We start from the raw sequence: 20,141 nt of genomic DNA on the forward strand, positions 1-20,141 counted from the left end.
ATGCAACAGTTTTGCCACACTGAAGCATTGGTAAACATAGAAATATTATATCAATGATTTTAATATTATCCAAATGCTAGGGCAGATGTTAATTGAGAGAAATTCTTACCAACACTTAAGGTGCTTCAGCACTTAACCAACACTGAAAGGAATTACTAGTTACGACCTGACTCGTATATAGTGAAGCACAGATACTTGTTGGGCATACAGTGTTGCATAGTGCAGTCGTCACTTTATACAGTAGTTTTAATAGTTATTGTAGTTTTAATAGTTATTATTATGCATTGAAATATATTACTTTTAATTGCAATACTAAAGTTTTTAAGACTATAGCAAATAGTATTTGTGAGTGTTACTATATTCAAACCCTTTTCAACACTACTTCAAGGTAAAAACATTTAAGCAATACGAAAATTTTAATGATTGATGATCGTCCTATCTCTTGACACACGTTAAAAGCTTCTTTATAAAACTTGCAGCACTCACGAGCACGTCTTTCGTGTCACGTGCGCACCTCTAGCCAGAGCTAGAGCAAAGTTATGGCACATGTAATGTATATACATATATATCGAGTGCGTCACAGCAAGGACTGCGCCTGTTTGTTTGTTTTTTTGTTTTTTTTTTTTTCAGTCCTTATTTCGGGGTCTCCTGTGCGTCAGCTCTTAATATTTTATGTATATTTAAAGCGCTCGCTGGCTCCGTCACTTGCCGCAGACGTAATCAGGGTCTTAACGATCTTAACTCGCGGACATGGGCATATTATTAACAGGGCGCAGGGCGTGTCAGCGGACAGATAACAATCAGGAAAAGCCACTCAATATTTGCTGCTGACGATGCACGACGCGGTGCGTCGCGACGCAGAGAGAATCGAACTTATTTTCGCCTCTTTTATCAGAGTTCAATTAAAGGCTGTCAAGGGAGGCGTAGGGAGGGTGGTGTAGGGAGGGTGGTGTAGGGAGGGGTTTGTAGGGAGGGGGTTGCCAAATATAGCTGAGCAAATAACAAGCAGATAACAAGCTCATTTTCGTGGCACTTGCGGTTGCAGCGAATGTGCCTCAAGTGGCAGCTGAGGACAAGTTGTCGATACGCCAGGCCAAAAGGCAACATCATGTTGTAGACACACAAAATGTTGCATGCAACCCAGCGCTGCCACTTCTTTAAATACACACCCAAACACACACACGCACACGCACACACACACATGCATAGACACATCCGAAACGTGCAGCGAGCTGTGCTCTGGTGTTTCTTCTTCATTTCGAGCAGCTGCTGCTGCCGCTGCTGCTGCACTTGCCACAGAATTGTTGCATTAAATAAACGTTTTGTATTCCTAGCGTTCCCATTTCAACATTATGTAGACCGAGCGCCTGTAAGGCACAAAGACGTTGATAGATTTGCATATATCCCAGTCTATGTGCATGTATGTGTGTGTGTGTGTGTGTGTGTGTGTGTGTAAGGACCCACTTGGTAGCTTGCCACAATGGCAACTGCTCTAAGAAAGCAACTAGGGAATGCATATGTGTGTGTGTGTGTGTGTGCGTGTGTGTTTGCGGCATCTAGTACTACTCACAATGGCTTTTAATGAGTTTTTGTTCTGGCGTAATTATTCTTTTTACACCAGTTGCAAGTATAATCACCATGTGGCAGAGTGATAGCTGAAGTTGAGCCACAAAAAAAAAAAAAAAAAAAAAAAAAAACGAACGAGCTGGCGTTGCAAATGCGGTTGCCATAACGCTTCAACGACACCAAACCAACAAATGCGGCGCACTCTAATGATATACATACATATATGACGTAGATGAGCAAGGGAAGGGGAAGTTTACAATTGTGGAAGTGTTTGAGCTGGCATGAGGAGAGGCGAAAAGAAATATAGTAATATATTATAGAGGAAATGAGATTGAGTGGCGTCTTGGATGGGCATCCAATGGATAGAATGCATACCATAAAGAGTCATATTCCAAATGCAATGCAAATTTTAGTCATTTGTTGATTGGGAATCAGATTTATCATTTTCTGTGCAGCTCTTTCATTAATCTCTCAGTTTTATCATCAGCAAACTTTATTATCAACTGCTATTTTGCCTTCGCCTGTTCGTGGCAGAGTTCTACGATTGCTGCTTCCCCTATTTTAGGGCCCACCCAATGACAGCAGAAAATTGAATTGGGGGAGCGGCGCTCAACAACAACTAAACAGCCACAGGTTATTGTATGCAAAGCATGTCTATAAAGCCGAATTGTGTTTACTTGCTGAAACCTTTTTATAATTTTTATTTTCGCAGAAATGTGCCCACCGTTTGGTAAAGTGTAAATTGGATTTTTGGTGACTAGATATATTTGTACATGCCACGCGGCCAATGGGCGGACTATGTAAATATATAAGGCTATAGAAAGGGCTAGCAGTGATTCAGCTGCGAAGCGAGGTATATTCTCTATAGAAGCTATAGGGTTTGTTTAAGCTGTCATGGACATAAATAGAAGCAATCATCTATGTTATTATATGTATTACATATAAGCATTATACATCACATCTAATTGATCTACAGATAAGCTAATGTGGCAGCAATTTAACTCGCATTACTACGGACGATATAGTTCTTATCTATTTGTACTTAACTTATATACGTTTTTATCGCAAGTATCACATCATATGCATAGGATACATTTGATATATGTCAGTTGATATATTAATTGCAGTTAATTATTAGTTAGACAAAGTATCCTAGTGCCTTATAAGAAAAGTCTAAAATCGAGTTTAAATATGCACATAAAATTTTAGAGCATAATAGATATTGCACTAAGCCAATATACACACACATATACACACATTCACTACATAAACGAGTATACAAATTTCTATAATAAATGAAAGAGAATCGAGAGACACATTCAATAATCAAAGTTTCAACATTTAATAAACCCTTAAACTATATACATGTAAATATTATAATTTAAATAGGATCTCTGTCAGATTCCCAGCATAAATTGGTATTTATTAAACGAAATATCTGTTCATTTTCCGCCAATAAAATCGATTTGATTGTGGCACAAATGCACAATTGTGTTTAATTGTAATAATTATTTGATGAAATGCGAATAGAATCCAGCAGGGGAATGCAATGCAAAATCCAAATGTTGCACAGCAAAAGCTAAATGCATTAATCACACAAACACACACACACACACACACACATAGTGTGAGCGTAAAGTTAAGTTTGGTTAGATTATGTTGTTGCTATTTTTGTTATTTATATTATGGGATTTGCATTTGGGGCCGTTGGAGCACAATGCTGTCCACATTATTAGTGGCTGAAATGTTTTATGCAATTTGCCAGCTTTCAGCTTCCTTCAGCCGACCCTGTTGCCCCCCGCACGCTGCACTCCCCTTGCCAAATTGGCTGGCAGTCAATTATGCGAATGTTTACATTAATTTGACAACAAATTGCATTTGATTTTAAATGCAAAGCTTGCACACAATGGAAAGGAGCACCGCCCGTTCCCATGCCACGCCCACTTGCCACAGACAGGCAGCTGCTGTAAACAATGTGGGCATTTTGTTGATTTATGAAGCGCATCGGATGTTTCCTTAATTAAAATGTTATTAAATCCAACGACATCGGCGCCCAAATCAACGTTCACGTCAACCTTGTCAGCAAATGCTAACAACTTTTCGCTTTACCCCAAAAATTCAATTGAAACTTGGCGTGTTTCGGATATGTGAACACACACACACACACCCATGTATACATATATATAGTTATGTGTACAAATATATTTCTATTTATTTGCAATGCCTCTCGCATAACAAACAAATGAAACTTGCATTTCTCTGCTCACTTCTGTGGTCGAACTTTCCTTGAGCACTAAATCTAATTCAGTTGTTATTTATGCATAAATACATTTCATATTTCATAGCTAAGCAAATTAATTTATATTTATTCATGAAGAGAAGATGAGGAATTCATAAACTGAGCACTTTATTGGTTTGTTTGTCTGTCTGTATAAACTGTAAATACCCTGTAGTACTGGAGGTGGCGATTGACCGTAGTTGAACTACCTTCCCCACTAGTCCTTACATGGGTACTTACTTGACTGACCCTATGGTAAGCGAACGCCGAACCACCGAGCAACAGAAAACATAAACGAAAAAAAATCGGTTCTATCATCACATTTATTTTTGTTTTTTTTGCAAATAGTGCATAGCAAAGGAGCAAAACAATCTTCGCTTTCTGTCGCTGTTTCTTTCCTAGTTTACAAAAACAATTGTTATGGAAGTACCGTTTCTTTTCGTTTATGCTTTCTGCTCTTCCTCGATGTTCGAAGGCTAGCACTAGTCCTTACATGGGTACTTACTTGACTGACCCTATGGTAAGCGAACGCCGAGCCACCGAGCAACAAACTACATACATACATATATGCATGAAACGGCAGAAAGCATAAACGAAAAAAAACGGTACTATCATTACATATATTTTTGGTTTTTTGCGAATAGTGCATAGGTGAAGGAAGAAAACAATCTTCGCTTTCTGTCACTGTTCCTTTCATAATTTACAAAAACAATTGTTATGGAAGTACCGTTTGATTTCATTTATGCTTTCTGCTCTTACTCGATGTTCGTTCGCCCGTTGAGCAAATACAATCGAGCATTGCAAGTTTAGTGAAGTGCAAGTTTAGTGAAGTTTTGTATTAATACATATGTATGCAATTGCAACACAATTTTAATAATATAATATATAATAATAATAATATAATAATAATAACAAATATAATAATAATAAAATAATCAAATATGTATAGTGAAAGACATTTAAGAAGGCTGAAGCAGCAGCAGAAAGAAAAATACAGAAACAAATTGTATTGTGCTGCGACGTCAGAAAATAAACCAGAAAGTGTAGAAAACCAAAAAAATAATGAAAATGAAGTTAAAGTTGACTGTTCAAAAAATAAATAAAAAATTAAAAATTCGAAATTAAAAAAAAAAAGGTAATTATTAAAAAGTGTATTTTTGGCTTTTTATATTTTCGGACTTTTAAACTTTATAAATATTTCAAATCAAAAATCTGCAAAAATTAAAAAAAAAAATCAAAAGATTAAAACCTAACAATCAAAAATAAATAAAAAATTCAAAATTCAAAATTCGAAATTAAAAAAAAAAAAGTTAATTATTAAAAATTGTATTTTTGGACTTTTACAAAAGCTAAATATCTCGAAAGTTCAGGTATTTGTTTGTCTCAAACATAAATTTGTGTAAATTATTTATATTTATATTTCTCGATTGTTTTATATGGTTTTGTGCGAGGGCAGTATTACTATTAATAAAAATGCCGCGTCCTAGAAGATCTAATCTTTCCCGGCGGACCCATAATGCAATTAGGCAACGGAATAGCGCGAGTCAATTATCTGACGAAGAGCGAGAAATCGCCCGAGAAAGGCTCCGCGTTAGTATCCAGGGAAGAAGGGCCTTAATTCGTGCTTCTCAAAGAGAGGCAGCCCGTGAAATGGCAATAAGAAATGGTTCAAGGATTGAATCGAGCAGCGTTTCGATATGATTGCACCATTGATTACAGCTTGAATCGTTTAGTTTGCATTGGTCCAATGGACGTTGTTTGCTAGCATTGTGGCGCATTGAAGTTTGCTGGTGAAACGCCCGGTTTGTGCTGCCTTAGTGGTAAAGTGACATTGCCATTAGCGGTCACCATAGCCATTGCGTTCCCTGCTTTATGGCAAAACACTAGAATCACGACATTTTCTAGCGAACACTCAAAAATACAATGCCTGTTTCCAAATGACATAATTTGGGGCGGAAAATATTGGAGACGGATATTTAAGGTAATTTACGTTAAAAATTTTATTTTCTATGACTGCCAAAAAAAAATTTTGAATAATGTAGTTTGTTAGATTTCTGTAAATAGTGTTTGTAAATATAACTATAACTATGGCTTTGAATTTAAAGATTCAAGGCCAGATTTGCCATCGCATTGGATCATTGCAACCTATTGAAGATGCACAGCAAAAATTCTTGCAAATATACTTCATGGGCAATATGGAAGAACAACTTGACCGGCGTCAAGAAATGAACACAGCTATGAAAAGAGCAATTCTCCATGATTTGCATGCTTAGAAATTTAAACCAACCAAAACTGTGCAATGGAACGCGTTTGGTGATAAGAAAACTGATGAGCAATGTGATTCACGCGTTGATACTCAAAGGAAAATTTAAAGATGAGGAAGTTCTTATTCCTAGGATTCCGATGAGCTCAACAGATATGCCCTTTGAATTTAAACGAATTCAATTCCCGCTTCGTCTTGCCTTCGCCATGACGATCAACAAGTCACAGGGCCAATCTTTGACTATTTGTGGCCTCAATCTAGAAAATGCGTGTTTTTCTCATGGTCAATTGTACGTGGCATGCTCACGTGTTGGCAAACGATCCGCATTATTTGTTCTTGCACCCGACCAAAAAACGAAGAATGTCGTTTACAAGGTGCTTGAATGAAAATCCGATTAATAAATTTATCAGTGTATCCCAGCCTGAACAACATAGCTTTTAACAATTTTTTACCTAGAAATAATATAGAGGGCAATGCAACGTTTGCCGGGCCAGCTAGTTGAATCATAAAGGCAACCGCACAAATTTGTTTATACTGCTGCTTTTTTTTTTTTTTTTTTTTTTTTTTTTGTTGCTTTGTTTTTGTTGCTCTTATTTTCAGAGATTTTAATTAAGCCCCGCACACAATTATGGCTATAATTGAAAGGCCATCAAACTATTTATTGGCCATTGGGCACTGGGCAATGGGATATATTTGAATGGCTGGGAGTTATGTATAATTGCTTTGTTAAGAGACAAATCGATTATTAATTGAAGAGCTCGGCATGTGATATGGCCAGTAATATACATACATATATCTATATAGGTTGAGAGTATACCCTACTTATATAACCATCAAATTAGCATAATCATTTCATTTTCTAGCCATTTAGCAATTTGAGCCAATAACAAGTTGAGCACTCGACATGATATATAGATTTTTTAATATACACATGTTTCTACTCATTAATTGGTTAAATAAAATTCCGTTTTTTAGCTGCCGCCCAGTAGATTATTTTCCTAGTACCCTGTCTTAATTGAATCGAGCGTAAAGGCTATATTGTTCTTTGACGGGAAGTTTGTAACAGAAGTTTGTCAATTAGAAATTTAGATATAGAGCAGCAAAAGTCTAATATAAGGTTATATGAAAATATGCCAGTTATCCGTTATATGGGCGGAGATGTAAATAAACACATCTATTTACTATTGAAACAAAAATTTTTTGTTAAATTTATATATATATATATATCAATATATTATATTTGGAATCATGATGAAAAAAGAATATAGAAGTAAGAATATTTACATGTTATTTATATATATACAAATAAATATATATTAGTATATTAATAATTATTAAATTACTTCCTTAATCTTTGCCTCCCATTCGATTTGACAGACTTTAAAAACAATTATTAAATAAAATATACACAAACTGATTACAGAGTATCTGCCATATCATCTATAACACTGTCTAAAGAATATATATATTTTTTTTTCAGCTCCTCTTTTCTTTGCCCATATCTTATATAGTATATCGAAAACACACGAGTCTAAGCGCCGGACAGTCAGTCAGTCGCTCCGCCTGACCACATGGCAAGGGCCACGGGGTACGGGGCAGCCGCAGCAGCTGCGGGCGCTGGGCAACAATTTCGATTTTTGTTCATTTTGTGGCGCGCGTCGTGCAATAGCGAAAAATGTTTTCAATTTTCAACACTTTTAATGGCCAATTAATTAAATGGCCAAACAACAACAATTACATATAGGTAACTCTCTGTGTTCGTATGTGTGTGTGTGTGTGTGTGTGTGCATAGCTCTGCTCACGTCTGGGAAATTTTCTCGACAAACAATTTTTTATAATTTGCCGTTGGCTTTATTATTTCTAGGGCAGCTGCCGGACAATGGACTCCATTTTTCATGATCCAGTTGAAAAAGCAAATAAGGGGAGGAATAAAAAAAAAAAAAAAAAAAAAAATACAAAGGAAAAACGAGAAGAAAAACAATAATAAAAACACATATCTATCGTCGAGCATACATAAATCATACGGGCATTAATATGCGAATACCAAACTGAAAGCTCGTAGCTCGTTATTTATGCCTTTAACAATTGCGAATTATGATTTTTTAAACAAATGTCAAACGTATCGTAAATAATGAATGACTACGGGGACTGTGAGCAGAGCAGAGCAGAGCAGAGCCGAGTAACACACTCAATTAATAAAATTACTATTTATGGGATTTTGAGATACATCCATACACACACACACACACACAGACACACACTCACACAGGCACACGCACACTCACACATCGGCACGCACATGTGTGAAGTGCTTAATGCGCAGCTTGTTGACCCCCATAGGATTACCAGCAAATTGGCGTCTGTTCTTGGGGGATGCGTCCTCTCAGCCACAGCCCAGACGGGGAGCAGCAACAACAACGGCGACATTCACATCTCAAAACTTCTGTCAAAGTTTCGTATTTATTTCTATGCATGAATTATTTATGGCAGTACAAAACCAAGTTGAACGCAACGTGGTTGCCTAATGTGAACGAACCCTCTGCACAGTGCTTAAGGTGTTAGAACATCCAGCCGACCGACCAGTCGGTGTATTAAAACTTTTTCTCCACCCACTCAAAAGGCATTTAAAAGTCCGGATGACTCCGACTGCCACAAAGCGGACTCTAAACTCTTAAAGCTGTTTCGCTTGACACACAATTTGAAAGAATTGCCAATGGAAATTCTGGTTGCTAAGGTTGACGATGAAACACGCTAGGATAGTGTGAGGAATTGATGGTAGAAAAGATCCAGTTGCTAGAGTTCTAGCAAGGCTATATGATATGGAATGCTAGGTGTGAGATATAGGTATATAGAAAAACAGTTAGGTAAAAGAATGCCAAGATAAGATTATGTCTGTTGAGGGTGTTGAAATACCCTAAGAGTAGAGCTGCTATTGCTGAAACAGCTGTGATTGCTATAGTTATAGAATACTACATATGTGCTGAAGGATGCTAATTGTAGCTGGTTGAATTAGTTTATTAAGAGATAGATAAAGAGAACCCTATTGCAGATGTTGATTGAAGAGCTCTAGTTGCTATAGTTGATATAAGATCAGATGATAAAAGTGATAAAAGTGCTGCTTTTTATAATGAATATAATATCTCTATTTATATGTCATGATAGCTAGATAGATAGATAGATAGATAGGTAGATAGATAGATAGATAGATAGATAGATAGATAGATAGATAGATAGATAGATAGATAGATAGATAGATAGATAGATAGATAGATAGATAGATAGATAGATAGATAGATAGATAGATAGATAGGTAGATAGACAGATGGATATAAAAATTCATACATAGGTACATAGATAGATATTATTATAGACGAATACGAAATACTCTAGGATAAAAGTGGTTAAAAGAGATCGAGTACAATTATGCTGACAGAAATAATAAATATAAATCTACAGAGATCTATTGTACGGCTCACAAATCACAATCACGCATCGAGCGGGGCCTGAAAGTTGAGTATGGAGTAAGCTGAAACCCTCTCTGACTTTTCACAATTCAAAGCGAAAGCAAATGTTCAATGATTTTATTTTATTTAATTATATTTATATTTGCTTCATATATGTTTATAGCCTTCCAAATACATCCTGATATACACATTGCTAAATTAGATTAAAGATGTTTAATATATAAGCATTCCAACAAAAAATTACAAAATATTGCAAAAATGTCTCTCTAATGGGAAAATTCCTGTCCACCTATTAAAAAAAACGTTCATTTAAATATTTAAATGATACAAATCTGAATTAGGTTTTATTTTATGAAGAAAAAGAAAAATGCCTTTTCGAATTTCCTAAATATAGATACTATTCAATATTAGCAGAGAATGTGAGGGGAACGTTATACTGATGACACTCAGTGTGTAGCACGCATAACTAATTTATCCACCCTCCATTCTATATCTTCGCACTATTTACATATGTGGAAAAACTGACAACACGAAGTGAAGCACTGAAGAGAAAGTTCCTTTGAACTGTGAAATGAATTAGCTAAGGACTACTTAGTCCTCACAAAGGACTGCAAAGCTCATGAAAAATACAAATTGACGCTTGAGACACAAGTAAATGAAATTCCTTTCAACATTTGCTAGATTCCTTACAAAGCTCTTAGCAATTTTTGCAGCACTTTCAAGTGCAATCAAGTGCTATTTATATTGAAATATTTTCACAGTCTCTGAAAAAGAGTGTCCAAGCTCGGTCGAAAGAATAACCAAATCAAAAACAAGATAACAAAATCATATAATAAATGTCTGCCCTAGAGACTTGAGACCTGAGTGAATATATTACATATATTTGTAAAAAATAAAAATTGAATGAAATATATTTGAATTTAAAAAACACAAATGACCCAGGTGTCTATATACATATAGTATATTCCGGCTGTATTCCAGCTCCATTCCCTTTCCCGGCAATGCGCTGCTATCAGAGATGTTGCCGAGTGTATCAAAACTAAAGTGTGCAATGAAAACTTTTGCGGATTGCGTCAGAGATTCTTTGAGAAAACTTTTGCACCTGCCACGCGCTGCTAGCACCAAGAGTGAAAGAGAGATAGAGAGAGCGAGGGAGAGAGGGAGAGGGGGGAGAGTCCAGCAGACTGAATGTGGGCAATCAAAGAACGAATTAGAGGACAACAAGTGGCTGACAAAAGGCGCAAAGAGTTCTTGTCAGCATATGGATGAACACGAAACACTCGAGCACTCGAATCTCTGCCCCTCCCCGCAGTCCACGCTCAAAGCATTGTCTTTTTTTTTTCGTTGTTGAGTTTTCCCTTTTCTGATATTACAGGGTATGAGTGCTATAAATTTGACAGAGTTTTTGTTTGCCAACAGTGTGTGTTTGTGTATGTGTGTGTGTGTGTGGGTGCGGGGCGTGTTAACGGGGCGTTGCTGTGGCCAGCAATTAAATAAAGGCTCAAAAAGCACTACAAAGCCAAAAAGAGTGAAAGCCGACGAGTGGGTTGACACGACTGCGTGGGGGGCGTGGCAACGGAACAACATTAAAGGAGACCAAATTGAAGTGGCAGCATTTGTCACTGACAGACGTTGGGGCTCACATAAAGCGAAAAACGAGGGGGAAAAAAATAAACGAATATTATAAAGAGCGAATCTGAATGTGGCAAACGGGTATACACGATTGTATGATACAGGGTCAATGTTAAATATCTACAGTTTAAAAAAAATGAACCATCTTACAGTAATTTGACTTTGTTCTATATCACATTTAGCTTCTACTCTACTCTAGCTATATGATAAATGGAACACTTTGTTGAAAAATCTTACTGGCAAACCAATATTGGCGCCTTACACTCTGAGCGCGCATAAGAAAACTCGTCAGGAAACTGGCGACAGCTGCCTCAAAAGATGATTCAATTATAGCCCAGGCAATCCGCTTGCCAATGGAAATGGCATTGGCAATCGAATTCATATTATAACGGCAACAGGTGCAAAACACCTTTTGAAACGATTTAGCATTGTGAATGCTTAGCTTGAAGTGCACAAAGAGATACCCTGGACAGATATTGCTGCCGTTGCTCAAGTGTTTAGAAAGCTCTCAAAACTTTTGTGTATGCCTTACAAATTTACATATTTATTTACAAATATTTGCATACACAAAGATAATTGAAAAAAAAACCTTTAAGCTTAAGGACTGTAAGTTTTTCTTATGAATATAAATTAAATAAATATTTGTACTCCATGAAAAAGGCTTTTCCTGTTTAAAATGGCAGTCTGATAAGCTTAACATTTATATTTTTACCACTCAAATGCCTAACATCAGCTTGATTTTGTTATACCCTTCGAATAGTCTGTATACTTACAGGGCATTTTTGACTTGGTACTTAAACACGCTGCTGATGGCGCTGCAGCTGCTGCTGCTCAAGAACATTCTGATGCATATTCGATTGCTTCACATATTTAAAACATCAAAATTCTTAAAGCAAACGTTATCCCAAGACACTTTACCTCGGCTGAGCGATAGCCAAGGAAATAGCAAATTGGAATGCTAATAAGATTCAAACTAGACATATCTCAAGTGGAATGAATGCTAAAAAATGTTAAATTAAGTTTGTAGCCAATAGCAGCACACCTAGTATTCTGTTAAGATTGCCATCACTGTTAACAGTGTCAGTGCAGTCCTGTAGTAGATAACTGCCCAAAGTAGAGAGTTGTCTCACTCTAGCATATGAAATCACAGGAAGAGATCAACCCGAATATGATTGCTAACATCTAATCAACATGCAGAGAGGGAAAAAGAGAGACAAAATAGAGCGGATGCTTTTTAACGAATTAATAAGAGTAAAACTGCGACTTAAATTATGTTTCATAGGAATATTTATAATACTCACGTATCATGAGCTGTCGCTGAGATTGTAGTTCCGCCTGGCACTATGTGCTGCTTGCCGAGTCGGCGATCGGCGAGGCAATGTTGCTGTTGCTGTTGCTGTCCGTGGTGGAGAGGGGTCGGCAAATGCCGAGACGCGTTCGGCCCGGTGGCATGGCCTTCAAAATGGCCACCGCCTCGTCGAGCTCGAGACCTTGCAGCGAGTGCTCACCGACGCTGATTAGACGATCGCCCGGAAAGATCTCGTTGGTTGCCTCCGCAGCACCACCGCGTATCAGGCCACGTATCACAATCACACTGCCCTCCGCATCGAGGGGATCCTGATAGTCGAGTATAGAGAAACCGAAGCCCTGCTCAGACTTTTCAATGTGCACCACTGTCACGTCGCTGCTCCACAGCGCCAGACCGGACATGTTGTCCAGCGACTTGGACCGCTGCACTGTCGCTCCGGCGACGGCGGCGGTGGCGGTGGCAGCTGCAGCTCCAGCTGCCGTCGCTGATTCCGTCAGCGTTGCCGTGCTCGACGTGTAGAGGGAGCTCTCCGACTGCGCCTTGCTCAGCAGATTCTGCAGACTCTGATGGCCGCCGGGCAGCAGGCTGCGCGTCTCGAAGGCCTCCGGATTCTGGGAGGTATTGATTATCGAGGGAGCGCGCGTGCCGCGAGCACAGACCAGCTTCACGCTGGCCGGCAGCTCCTTCAATATCTTGACCACGTCGATGTGACGCAGGCCCTGGAGCTTGTGCTCGTTCACCTGGAGCAGCTCGTCGCCCGGCCGCAGTATGCCCTGTTTGCCGACGGGACCGTCCTCGAGTATTGAGCGTATGTAATGATGCGGACGCTTCTCAATGCCGCACTCGACGTCGACGGTGCCCTCGAGGCTGATCCCTAGACCTGAAAGTTTATTTATTTCGGCAACTAATATTTCACTTTCGGGAAACTCACTTTTCCAGGCCACCCGCAGCGAGGCGGCGCTGGGGCTGGCCAATGTGGCGGGCGTGGCCGTGTCAGTGCCCTTAAACGCTGGCACATCCGGCTCATTGGTGGGCGTCTTGCCATGCTCCGGCTCGGCGACGGCTGCCGCTGCTATCGACTCAGTCTCTGACTTTGACTTGAACTGGGGCAGGAGCTGCGGCTGCGGCTGCGGCTGCGGCTGCTGTGGCAGCTTCAATTCAGACTCCGGCTCTGGACACTGCTCGTCGGTGTCATTGCCGCTGTCATGATCGTGGCCATGCCCACCCAGTCCATGGCCCAAGCCACTGCCATTGCCATTGGTGAGCGGCGGAGCACTGTGGTCGCTGCGGTCGAGCATGTGCGACATGTTCGAGTCGACGGTGTCCCGCGAGGGCAGCTCGGGAAAGTCGGGCAGCAGCTGGCCATCACCGGCATCGGTAACAATGGAGTCCGCGTCGGCCGATTTCGGCGGCAGCCAGCTAAGCGTCGCTATCGAAGGCGAGGCGGGCATCGACAGCTGGGACTGGGCATCGCCATCGTTGGCATTGGCGCTGCCGCCGCCCACCTTCATCTCGGTGAGGGCCACCTGCAGATGCTCGAACTTGCGGCCGCGCAGAAAACGCTCCAGCGTCAGATGCACCTCAATGTCCGTGTTGCGCAGCAACTCCACAGCCTGGTGATTGGTCACGCCGGCCAAGGTGCGGCCGTCGACAGCGACGATGCGATCGTTGATCTGAATTTGGCGGCTCATCTCGGCGGCGCTGCCCTCGATGATGCTCTTCACAAAGATGCCGGACAGATCCTCCTCCTCGCAGACGTAGCCGGCCACGGTGATGCCCAGCCCGTAGACGTTCTTGTGCAGCACCACGACGTACGTTTCCGTTTCCGGCGAGTCCACGTATGTGGAGGGCGACTCGGAGTCCACGGAGCAACAGTCGCCGTCATTTGCCGACCTTTTGCCGGCTATCACAGTGCCATCCACATGCTGAGCCCGCTGCCCACCTCCTTCCCCATCCTCCAGATCCTCCCCACCCTCCCCCTGCTGCGCCTCATCCTCATCGTCGTCGTCCTCAGTCTGCCAGCACTGACCCAGCGGCAATTGCAGCGACTGTCGCGCCGTGAGCAGCGCTGTCGTCGGAGGCGGCGACAGTATGGAGTAGGGCACAATGTCGGGATCCTGCAGGCAGGAGCTGCTGCTGCTGGCCAGATTGGCGGGTATCGGCGGCAGCGGCAGATCGGCCAGCTCAGTATCGGGCGCTGGGGCCATGGCGGGCATGGAGGGCATGGTCGGGGACAGAGGCAGTGACAGGGACAGAGGCAGAGACTGTGTGGGTTGGCACTGGGACTGTGACTGGGTCTGGGTGTGGGACTGGGAATGGGGCAGGGGCAGGGGCAGGGGCAGTGACAGTGGCAACGGCACATTGCCCTGGTCAGCCGTATCGCCAGCTGGGGCGCCCGTGACCAGGCCAACCAGACTGCCCACATCCAGGGGTGTCGTCGCCGTGGCCAAGCTCGGATTCTGAAAGAGATGCCGCGACAGTTCTTCCGGGTCGGAGAGGAGCTTAGTTGGTATAATGGGCGCATGACTGGCCAGCGTATTGTAGTCGATGGCCGTCGGCTCCACGGGCCGAGCCACAATCAGACGCACCTGAGCTCCGGTCTGACGAAGAACTGTGGCCACTTGCTCCGAGCTGAAGCCGCGCAGATTCACATCGCCAATCTGCAGCAGATGATCGCCCAGCTGCAGGCGTTGATCCCGCTCGGCCACGCCCCCCGGCGTCAGGGCCTTGATGACAACGCCCGTGCTGCGACCGCCCACCAGAATGAAGCCCAGCCCGTTGCCATCGTTGATCAGATCGATAACCTCCACCTGCGACCATTCGGTGCTCAATACCATCTCGCTGCTGCTCCAATAGTTGCTGTACGTGTTCGCTTGACTGTGGTGGTGCGGCGGCTCAGGCTGGCTGCTAACATGACCGCTCGCTGGTGGTGCTGTTGGCAATCTGCTAATTGGTGTTGTTGCTTGATTGTGGTTGCTGTTGCTGTTGCTGTTGCTGTTGCTATTGGTGTTGTTGGTATTGGTGTTGGTGTTGGTGTCAGTTTGTTCTTGAATCGCTTTCACTTGAATTTATTTCACTGTCGCAGTTATTGTTATTGCATTTCGTATCATTCACCCTTGCCACATTTGAATAACAATTATGGCCCGGCCGGGTAACGGCTCCTGGCACCGCCGACGCCAAGAACGTTTAACGACAACAGCCGCACGCACCGCCACCTGCCTATCAGGTAAATTGACAGAGAGAGAGAGAGAGAGAGAGAGAGATAGAGATAGAGCTGATATTGCGTATACGCAACGTCAGCCCTTACGTCACGCGACAGCAGCTGCACTCGCTTCGTTTATTTATTTTCACTTTTTCATTTCTTTTTTTCTTTTTTTTTGTTGTTGTATACATATTTAGTTTATTTTGCGTTATTTTGTTTCATTTGTCGGGCAACCACGCGTTTGGAGCGCCTTTTTTTAATGGCACCTTTTTTGCACGATTTCGTAATTTAAATGCACACACACGCACGCCCGCACACACACACCCACACACAACTCTGAGGCGCGCGCGAATGGTTTTTGCCTGGCATTCACGTGCCACGCATGCCTGACATACACAGCTCCAGCACCACCTCCACCCACTCCACCCACCCGCTCAGCTACCACGGCAATTAATTCCAAAAGTGAGCAAAGCCTTCCACTGTGCTCGAGACTAGTTTGCTCTGGCTCTAATGCGAAACAACTCTGTAACATAATGTGCCACCAAGAGACACACACACACACACACACACACACGCACACACACAGAGAGACAGAGAGGGAAAACAAATTGCAGCTAACGATAAGTCGAATAAGCCACCAATAAATGCTCACCTATACAGAGACATACATACATACATGTAGCTGTGTATGTGTAATGCTGCGACACGTCTAGAGATGAGCTGATAATTGAGCGTTAGACATTTCAGCAGCCATTTAACAGATACAGATACAGATACAGATATATGTGTACATGTATGTATGTATATATATTTACACATATACATACATACACATCCCACTTGACTACCCGCGGCTTATCTGTCTAGCAAATATTTATACTGAATCGTCGCTTGGCCTCAAGGCTTTTATGCCGAATGAAAATGAAAGCAATTTGTTTTACAACTTTTTATTTATATTTATCTTTTCATTTTTTATCGATGAAGTTAACTTGTTTTTGGACGAAATGGCATGAAAAATGGGCAACTGAAGCAAGTGAATTCGCATGCAAACTTTCAGCTGAACGTCAAATGGTCGCACGATAAAAACTTGCTCCTGCTATCATTGTAGGCAGTGTAAACAAAGCAGCAAGAAGAAGAAAATTACCTTTTTTATTGTCGATAAATAAAATATGAATTTCAATCGGTAATGAACTGAGTGCATGCGGAATAATGCTATTCTATTTGTATGTAATTTATGAATTTAAAAATATAAAATTTCAATTACAGTTTATTAATAACGAAGTGAGTGGCAGTTGAAGAAAATTATTTTAAATATAATTTAAGAACTTAAACATATAAATTAACTTAAGATGAGTCTTTAAATTGCCATTAAAAATATTGTAAAATTGTTACTTTATTATTTTTTATCAATAACTTTGCTTACTAGTTGACCAATCGATAAATTGCATTGTGAGTTTGATGAGTAAGTGAGCTCGTCCGTGTGTCCATATGGACGCAAATCAAATTAACCAAAGTAAAAAAGTACTATGCAGAGTACTATTGCTTAAAAATTGCCCCAGTAATGTTTCCCAAAACTCAAATAAATCCAAAAAATATGTTTTCCAATCAAATATCGAAATTAACGAAATCATTTCTGTTGCCTAAATGCTAAGAATCAATATATCATGTATATGTATACATATATATAAATTATCTAGCCTAGCAACGTATTTCCAAGTAATTTCAGCTTTTCATTAGGTTTTTTTCTTTCTTTTTAATTTTTCCTCTAAACCATCAATTATCTTTCAAATTACCAAATGCTATATGCCCATGTATTAAAATCTTTTAGTCTTTGTACTTAAAAGGGTCTAGTATTTAATCTACAGTCATATTTTTTATAATTTACTATTTAACTATACTTTTAATATCATAATTTTACAACAAAAAATAGATAAAATTGAAATAAAAATACATATTTGCATATAATAAGTCTATATAATTTTTCTTTTCTATACAATAAATCTATCAAGTAAAATAAATAAATAGAAATTAAATAAAATATAAGAATAAATGGATTTCTTCTATTTTATTTTATTTCGATTAATTTATTTTACTTGATATAAAAAAAATATACCTTTCATTAATTCTCTACATTTTCAATAAACCAATTGGCATCAAATTCTTTCTCCACTATTTCGACTCTTAGATAATTAAAGCACTTGAAATAATATTCTAACTAATTTGCAGCAATTGCGCTTTAAACCGTTTCCCCATTTGACTGAGCGACTGCGATACTTGTGAACAGTTTTTGGGTAATTTTCGCTTTCGGCCTGGCTCATCTCTATGGGCAGCTAATGAGGTGCACTTGGACGGTGGCATGATGCCATCATTTTTGGTTTTTATGCTGTGCTGCACCGTTTTGCCATTGACTGCAGCTGTCAATTCAGCGCTGATTGACTTTACGTTCAACAAAGCACGGATTCGTGTACGGCGCACGGGGCGTATGATTAACGCGCGCGCACGCTTTTGGTCATTTGTTTGCAGAGCCGCCGTCGTCGTTGGCCCCGCAATGTGCTTCATTTAACTTGGCTGCGGTTGACGAGCACGCAATTGCGACGACGGGTGGTTGAGGGCGAGAGAGGGAGGGGGGGCGGTCCAAAGCAACTACCATGGCCAGGACGATGGCGTGGACTCTGCCATCCCAGACCATTACACAAAAAGTAGGCCAAGCGCGTTTGAAGTTTACAATGCGTCTGCAAGTATATATGTGTGTGTGTGAGTGAGTGTGTGTGTGTGCAGTAGGGGGATTTGTTGCCTACGTGTGAGCGTGTGTTGGTGTGTGTGTGTATGAGAGGGGTCTCTGCTATTTTTATATGTCACAACTTAAGGCTTGCTCCAGCTGCTCCAGCGGCTCCAACTGGCTGGGGCTCTGCCAGTCTTTTGTACATTTCAGGTTTTCATTTTCATTTTCACTTTCTTGCCGCTGGCCGCTGTTGCTTCTAACGTACTTCAAAACGCTGACCCACTAAGCATTATTAGCCGGCGCAGCGTTTTGGCCCGCTCAAGTCAAGTGTCAAAAATCGATAAATGGCGCAAAAATATAAAAAGAAAGTGTGGGCGATATACACACACATATAAACATGTATATGTATGTATATATGTATATGTTTAGCTACTGAGCTATTATAGTTTGGGGGCGTGCAAGATGAAGCCACACAGCTTGGCGTGTTGACTCCTTTGCCACTTTGTTACCTACGCCTACATTGGCTGCCACGCCCACGCCTACGCCTAATGCCTAATGAATTTGACTTTCGACTGCTTATGCCATAGCTGTTGCCATCGTTCTATGTGGCTTCTGTGGCAGGTTCCAGCTCCAGCTCCAGCCTGACTGTTGCTGTGCGGTTGCGGCTTCGCCTTGTGACCTAGCTAAGAGCGTGCAAGAGTCGACGACAACAGCGATAGCGACGGCTTTTAGCCAAATTGCGCGAGCATTGCCTGCAGTTTCTGCCACACACACACACACACACACACACACACACACACACAGAAAACCCAGAACAAAAAAGAAAACAACTCAACTTGTGAACTTGCTAACCAAAAGTCATGCCACGCAATTACTTAGCTGAGCACAGCTAGTCAGAGCCCAGCCAAGCCATCTCAAGGCAAGGCAGGCCATGCCACGCCATGCCACGCTATGCCACGTTATCCTAGAATATTGTCGCTAACAGCGCGGCGTATGAGCCATGCCGCTGTTGGTTAAAGCCACGCACACAGCGCGTAACGGGGTTTTTCTATTGATTTAACAAGCTGATGCAGCCAAACAAAGCACACCATCCACAGCAATCGCTGCCAATCTCTGGAGCTATCCATGTCCATTGCTGCACGCCTTCGTATGTGCGTGTGTGTGAGTGTATGTGTGCGTTGATGTTAACTCGATTTACAAAGCACTCGCAGCTGTTGCATATTATTAATTAATTTGTAGGGCCGGCTACGTACATTTTGGCCAAACAATGTAATATTGCACTGGCCCACTTGCTTTCGGCCACATTTTCGTTTTTTGCCCATTCACTCACTTCATAGACACATTGCTCTGGGCCAGCATGGCGGCTGGCTCCACTACGTTTTATTTGCTCAGTTTTTGTGCACTTTATATTCCCCTCAATTGTAATTATATGCTACTTTTTTTTTTCTTTCTTTCTTTCTTTCTTTCTTTTTATCAGTTTACGCGCGCATTTTCCGGCTCGACAACACGCCCGCACGCGACTAAGCAACTTGGTCAAATGTATTGCCCGCTGGCCAGATTGCCTCTGCTATGCTATGCCGTGCTCTCCGCTCGCACGTGGCGCCTTGACAGGGTGTTTAGATGCAAATTGCTCTCTCTTTGTCTCTCTCTCGTGTGCTCTCTGCTGCGGCGCACTGCAGCGCCAGGCTCTCTCGGCAGTTCGGCC

General features: G+C 41.4%; 1 protein-coding gene and 1 long non-coding RNA gene across 9 annotated transcripts in view; one reads left to right on the forward strand and one right to left on the reverse strand.

Annotated features, from left to right (window-relative positions):
- LOC108619999 (patj homolog) overlaps positions 1–19,996 on the reverse strand; it is a 38,563-nt gene extending 18,567 nt beyond the window's left edge. Inside the window, exons 1-3 of one of the 8 annotated variants that reach the window (XM_089475694.1) lie at positions 15,820–19,996; positions 13,444–15,731; positions 12,505–13,386 (exon numbers count right to left, since the gene is read on the reverse strand). In XM_089475694.1, coding sequence (XP_089331820.1) covers positions 12,545–13,386; positions 13,444–15,349 — 2,748 coding nt within the window. In that variant the 5' untranslated portion in view covers positions 15,350–15,731; positions 15,820–19,996 and the 3' untranslated portion in view covers positions 12,505–12,544. Of the gene's footprint in view, positions 1–12,504; positions 15,732–15,819 lie in introns of all 8 variants that reach the window. The other 7 variants (XM_018016865.2, XM_089475688.1, XM_089475682.1 and 4 more) reach the window with 7 other exon arrangements.
- Positions 4,639–6,540, forward strand: LOC149270214 (uncharacterized). The gene is made up of 2 exons (XR_016271320.1): positions 4,639–5,825; positions 5,950–6,540. It is a non-coding gene; the product is annotated as an uncharacterized LOC149270214 (long non-coding RNA).
- Positions 19,997–20,141: the final 145 nt, after the last annotated feature.

Source organism: Drosophila arizonae, chromosome 2 (assembly GCF_054131065.1).
Source record: "Drosophila arizonae isolate 15081-1271.41 chromosome 2, UAZ_ARI_1.0, whole genome shotgun sequence".
Classification (NCBI taxonomy): domain Eukaryota; kingdom Metazoa; phylum Arthropoda; class Insecta; order Diptera; family Drosophilidae; genus Drosophila; species Drosophila arizonae.